General features: G+C 38.5%; 1 protein-coding gene across 1 annotated transcript; it reads left to right on the plus strand.

Moving 5' to 3' along the window:
* LOC18770013 (cytochrome P450 93A3) lies at positions 1-2,304 on the plus strand. The gene is made up of 2 exons (XM_007203210.2): positions 1-1,019; positions 1,419-2,304. The coding sequence occupies exons 1-2, from the start codon at positions 114-116 to the stop codon at positions 2,049-2,051; spliced, it is 1,539 nt and encodes a 512-aa protein (XP_007203272.2). The 5' UTR covers positions 1-113; the 3' UTR covers positions 2,052-2,304.

Consider the following 7,176-nt stretch of genomic DNA (forward strand, 5'->3'; position numbering starts at 1 on the left):
GTGATTAGCTCTCCATCTCCATAATTTAGAAGATTATATATAAGAGCTATCAATAAGTGTTTCTCATGGAATTAATCACCTCTGGCACTCTTTGTTAATAGTCCACTAGTCAAATGATTATGGCTAGTTTCCTTGAATACCTTGTATTTTTACTCATATGGTTAGTCTCTTTCATCTTGTTCCGAACCATCTTCACCAAGCGTAGAAGTCTCCCTCCAAGTCCACGAGCCCTACCAATCATTGGCCACCTCCACCTCCTTGGCCGCATCCCTCACCAAGGCCTGCACAAGCTTTCGAACCGCTATGGACCTTTAATTCATCTCTTCTTTGGCTCCATACCATGTGTCGTTGCCTCCTCACCAGAAATGGCCAAAGAATTCCTCAAAACCAATGAAACGTCCTTCTTGAACCGCCCCAAGATGGCGAATGTAGACTACCTCACTTATGGCTCAACGGACTTTGCCATGGCACCCTATGGACCTTACTGGAAGTTCATGAAGAAACTTTGCATGACTGAACTCCTCGGAGGCAGAATCCTAGAGCAGAACCTACCAATTCGGCATGACGAGATCAAGCGGTTTTTACATGTTGTGCTAAGCAAAGCTGATAAAGGTGAAGAACTAGATGTTGGGTCAGAGCTTGTGCGGCTAAGCAACAACATCATATCGAGGATGGCACTAAATCGGCGGTGTTCGGAACAAGACGAAGAAGCCCACATGGTGAGGGAGTTGGTGGGAGAGATGAATGAGCTTGCAGGGAAATTTAATTTTACAGATATGTTTTGGTTCTGCAAGAATTTCGACTTGCAAGGATATGGAAAAAGGCTTAAAGAGGTCCGGGATAGGTATGATGATATGATGGGAAAGATTATAAAGGAGCATGAAGATGCAAGGAGAAAGAGGATTAAGGAAAGGGAGGGTGACGATGGATTGGATTTGCTTGATATTCTGCTTGATATATATGAAGACGAAGGCGCAGAGATCAAATTGTCAAGAGAAAACATTAAAAGCTTTATCATGGTAAATAGTCTTTTACGTGCACATTAGAGTCGTCAAAATTTTATTTTCCAAATTAATTAACAAATATGAAACAGTTGTGTTGAAAGTATTTGTCCCGCCTTAGAAAGTAAAGGGACCAATTATGAACTTATAAGGAGTTTAGCTACTGTTCCATACTCATAGTTAGTTTTGGGATGGAACCTCAACTTTCTTCATAGCACCAAAACATGTTGGGCTTAACAGCCACACGTGTTCTCACGTCACTCAGTATATCATTTAAGATCCCAAAACTTTGGTATTTAATTTTGTGTCTCGGCATTATTGTCTACATGATTCCATGGTAGCTCAAAAACTTTGGTATTAATTTTTGGCTTTGGGGCCATAAGGAAACTGACATATCTAACATATGAACTTTTACAGAACATGTTTGGTGCTGGGACTGACACATCTTCATCAACAATGTCATGGGCTATAGCAGAGCTAATTAACCACCCAAATGTGGTGGAAAAAGCAAGGGAAGAGATTGATTCTGTAGTGGGAAAGAGTAGATTGGTAGGAGAATCTGATACTGCTAACCTTCCCTACCTCCAAGCAATAGTAAAGGAAACACTGAGGCTTCACCCAGCAGGCCCAATGGTTGTAAGAGAGAGCACAGAAGAGTGCACTATCAATGGCTATACTATTCCAGCAAAGACCAGGCTCTTTGTGAATGTGTGGGCTATCAATAGGGACCCAAATCATTGGGAGAACCCACTTGAGTTCCAGCCAGAGAGGTTTCTTGCTGAGGAGGGCAGTGGGAAGAGCCCTTTGGATGTGAGAGGGCAGCATTTTCATTTTCTGCCTTTTGGGAGTGGAAGAAGAATCTGTCCTGGAACTACCTTATCTCTTCAGGTTGTGCAGGCAACTGTGGCTGCTATAATTCAATGCTTTGATTGGAAGGTTAGGGGTGGAGGTTCTGTGAACATGGAAGAGGCGCCTGGGATCACGGTTCCTAGGGCTCATCCCTTGGTTTGTGTCCCTGTGGCCAGGCTTAGCCCATTTCCAGCAACCTGATTTACATTAATTTCAAAATTAAGCATTCCAAAAGCTTGATATATCCTTCAAAAACTAGCTATCTTTTTCTCTGTCACCCTTTTTAATTGTTATTAGAAGGTCTATGCAGAACTGTTTAGTTTATGTAACTGTTCCTCTTTATATTTTGAGTCTTCTAATTATACCAAGCAAAGTGAAGCTTCTCTGTGCATCCATATATATTGGATACCTTTCAAAGATAAACGAGTCAATGCACAAAGTAAAGAAATTTATAGTAAGAAATTAGAGAGGAAAATTTTCTCATTAATCAATCAGTACTTCTAAGCCATCTCAAGACAGAAAAATTCACTTCACGTACACTTTCAGTTTGATAATAGTACGTATTCCAAAAAAGGAAAAAAAAAAAAAAAAAAAAAGACTTCTCCCTTTGATAAGCTCTATAAGAACAGATTCAATGTCTGCAAGATAATCGTCAGATGTCAGCGGTGAGTGAATGAGAGTTGGTCAGAAACTAGATTATATGCATGGTGGATGGAACTACACTGGCATAATTAGAGCTTGGCTTTTGGCATCCAAGAGTAGTCTCCCTAACGGATGTATGTCTTCATCCTTGATAGTGCCCAGTAAGTTGAATAACTCTGGATGCTGAGACATAAAGTTCTTCAAGATATCCTGCTTCTGCAGTTGGTGATATCGATAAAACTGCAATCTGACTTAACCTGAAAATTTTCGTCACCAGTGAACAGTTTATAACTTTTGAAAAATAAATCAATATTGAGTAAAATTAAAATGCAAAGCACACAACAGTAGGAAAAAAAGAGAGCAGAGGATGAGAATATACTTTCAATTGGGAGTCATTTCTTCTGGTAAATCATTGATTCAATGATATCTGAGATCTCGATAGGTTTTGAGCCAACAATTGTCCCTTGACTCTCTTTCTGTTTGAAAACCTAAGAATGGAGGAGTTTTCCTCCATTATTTTCTGAGGAAACCTAGAATTCAATAAACCAGATTTGCAGGAAATGCGAAAATGAAGAAACCCTTGAAGGATGACACGGATGACACGGACTTTGCTCCTTATTTATAACATGGTGATGTATTCCATTTTATCTAACCAAACGTGCCAAAAAAATTTAGGTAATAATTTCCATACAAAGCTGAATTTAAATGGTAAATGAGGAATACAAAATTCTTGAAAAATGAAAATTTTAACTTACTTAGCAAAATATTTAAGTTATTGCTATAAAATGATTTCTATAAAATGCTTTTTCCTTGAAGAAGAAAATCAACATGTACTATAAATGAAATCCTTGTGATTATAAAATCGACCAGGGGATTAGACTTCAAGTTCATGTATGCTTTCGATATCTCTCTTTTGGCAAAGCAAGGATAAAGGTCGATTTAGAACCTTGATTCGCCGTCCTAGAAATTAATGTGCCCATGATTCTTATGTTTAAAAAAGCATATATGGCCAACGGGGTCTAGTCCGGTGGAAAAAGGGCCTTGACTTGCAGACTAGAGGTCTCAGGTTCGAACCTCTATGACATCTTAGTTGTGTGTGGGGGTGAAAAACCCCCTCTCCCTGTAGTTTAAACTATCGCTTCTACTAAAAAAAAAATTAAAAAAGCATATGTGAATCGAGGAAGATTATCGCTGGGTCCCTCAACCCTTCTTAGTGATACCAATTTTAGGTAATAATTTCCATAGAAAGATCAGTATAAAAGGTAATTGAGAAAAACAGAATTCATGAAAATTGAATTTTCACTCCAACACAGAAATATGAAAGCACTTTGACACTCCAACACAGAAATATGAAAGCACTCTAAAACTTGTGAAAAAGAGAACGAGTATTTACAACCATGCATCTCTAGACAAAAAGTTTCACATACACTTTCAGTAAATTATCGATTCAATAAGAGATCTCAATATGTATCGAGCCAACAATTGTCGTTTGACTCCCTTTCTATTTGAGAACGTAAGAGTGGAGGTGTTTTCCTCCATCATGTACCTAGATGACCTAAAATTCAATGAATCTGATAGGCAGAAAGATCTCTTACTTGTAACATTGTGCTGTAGTCCCTACCAAACTGGCCAACAAATTTTAGGAAATCATTTCCATATAAAGCTGAATTTGAATGGTAAGTGATAAATACAGAATTCACAAAAATTGAATTTCCAAACGAACTTAGTAAAAAATCGTCGTGTAAACTCAAATTCATAAGGAAAAAAAAGTTTACTCACACGATTGTTATTGTTCGTGGAAGGTTAGGGTTTAGTGTTTATTGAACCCTAATCGTATTTTTACTACAAAACCTTTGTTCATTCCGAAAATTATATATTAGTAAGCACTTTCACTACATGCATACAAGTTATCTCGAAGACCAGTAGTGGTTCTATAGTTGTCTAACTACGAGAACTAATCTCATGTGTTTGTAAGTTTGTATGCATGCACGGAATTGCTGCCGTCCCCTTTGTAAGCACCTTGGCACGCCGGTTAGGCGTCTGCCAATTGGCTTTCTCTGATTATGTAACAAGTACATTATACATACCTACATTCATATCATCATAGTCATACAAATTATGTACAAACTCGCGGTTTCATGCACTTAAAATGTTCAAATATTTTATAAGTGGGAAAGTCCTTGAGTTGGAAGGTAGACCTTCCAATGGCTGTGATTTTCAGCATTAACCATTAGGATATATAATTAGAATTTGATTTTCCATTATGAATAAGCTCTATATTTTCAATCATGCAATTGCTAAAACTAGTTTCTAAGTATTACACAGCTAATGTAAGATAATCAAAAGATGTTGCTGATGGAATCGAAGTGAATGAGAGAGATGGTCTAGAAACCCCTGACATCCTCATGATAGACATACAACGGCATTGGCAAGAGAGCCAAGAAATCCATTTAATAATCATTGCATGGAAAACTCTAAAATATTGGAAGTAGATATTCCATCATCAGCAATCTCCGGTGAGTAACATATATCATTAAATTTCAAAGTCTAATATGTGGACAATTAATTGGATTACGTGGAGCACGTGTGACTTAGACTTCACAATATGAAAAAATCTACTCTGATATCATGAAAGAAATTACGGTTCCACTTAAAAATCAATTGACAAAGGGCATTGTATATGCTCTTTGGACTTAATAATCAGTATTGATATGAGATTAAAAATTAGGCCATGTGCGTGCTTTTCTTTGCCACTTCTTCCTTTGGACCTTGATTGGGAAAAAAAGTCAGTGCAAAAGCCGTCAATCTTTTACCTGCACATGAAATACAGTGATATAATTACCAACAAAGAAGAAAACTAAGTAGATAAACTGAAAGTCAATTGATGCTGGGAGATTGTGTTACAATCATAGATTGTAACTTCAGCTCCTGTTAGATAAAAAGTGTAATAAAGAAATTAAAAATTCACCCAACATAATCTCACTCTTATTTACAAATAGGAGTTTTTATTTTTAATTGAATATGACCCACTCAAGATAAAAAATATCTCTTAATTATAATCTCTTTATAAAGAGAAAACCCTTTGATTCCAATATGAAAAATGAAATAAATAATGGAATTTGATTTGATGTTACAGCTGCATCCAGGGAACCCTAGACTGCCTACATACCCCATTTTGGGGATCAAGCCTTTTGTAGTTCTCAAGAGAATTTGATTGGACTTTCAAGGAATGAATGACCCCTTGAAAGAATTTGTGGTATGAGAAATATTTTATGGAATTTGGATGAATGTGGTTGGACCAGGGATTCAATTTGATTTTATGGTTGGAAAAGTGTTTGGGGCGAATTTGGTTAAGGTACACCAGGGATTCTGTTTGGACTTGCGGTTGTATCTGGGTTGAATTTCCAAATTGCCTACGTATCCTTGGCGGAATCAAACCGGACGTAGTTCCTTGATAATTTGATCGGACTTTCAAGGAATGAATGATCCTTTGAAAGAATTTGTATATTTGAGAAATTTGAATTTGATCCATTGAAATTTGCAGGGTAGATGACCCATGGGAAAATTTGGAATGGTTTTGTACCATTTTTATTGTTAATGTCCAAAGAAAATTAAAAGGCATTTTAATGAGCCCATTAAGGATTAATCCATTAATCACATAATTTATTTGGACCAACCCATAAAATATTTTGGGCTTTTGAGAGTTAATGGGTAATTTGTTTTGTCGACCCATCAATTTGTTTTTTGGGTCTTTTTTTAAGGACCCGCCCCGAATTTTCTCAAAACCCGAGACGAACCCTTTGGAGTTCCTGACATCACTCCGATGTCAGACCCAATCACTAAAGACCGAGACTTCCTGCCGAAATTTCGGCAGAGTCTCCCCTATAATTTGGACATTTCCCAAAATTTCAACCTGCATAAAAACACATTTAATTCCACAACTGGCAGCATGCACAATATAATTTCATGCAATTCACACAAATGGCCTTCGGCCTTCCAATAATTCTCCAACAACTACCAAACAATTCAAATACAAAATATGACTAATATTTAGTCTGCGGCTGCACCTATTAACCTTAGGCTGCCTACGTACCCTCCTTGAGGGATCAAGCCACACGTAGTTCTTCCCTAAAACCCAATTCCCCACTTGGGCGATACCTTATTTCATTTCTTTGTATTTCATATAATCTCCCCATACGCCGGTACAACCAACGCCACGTATGGGGCCTGTCAACACGCCGGATAACCTACGCCACGTGTGACCATGCCATACTATCATAATATCTCCCCATACGCCGGTACAACCAACGCCACGTATGGGGCCTGTCTCAACGCCGGATAACCTACGCCACGTGAGACCTGCAAATCATATCACATAACTCCCCATACGCCGGTACAACCAACGCTACGTATGGGGCCTGTCCCAACGCCGGATAACCTACGCCACGCGGGACCTCAATATCATTTCACAAATCTCCCCATACGCCGGTACAACCAACGCCACGTATGGGGTCTGTCTCAACGCCGGATATCCTACGCCACGTGCGACCACAATAGTCTAGCACCCGGTAATCCCCCTAGAAAGGTGAGATTACTCCGGGAGACTCACGGTCAACCAAGGGTCAAACTGTCCTAACCCTGGTCAAACGGACTTGCGGAGCCCACGACCTCCAATTTCCGATCC

The sequence above is a fragment of the Prunus persica genome, chromosome G7, assembly GCF_000346465.2.
Source record: "Prunus persica cultivar Lovell chromosome G7, Prunus_persica_NCBIv2, whole genome shotgun sequence".
Taxonomy (NCBI): Eukaryota; Viridiplantae; Streptophyta; class Magnoliopsida; order Rosales; family Rosaceae; genus Prunus; species Prunus persica.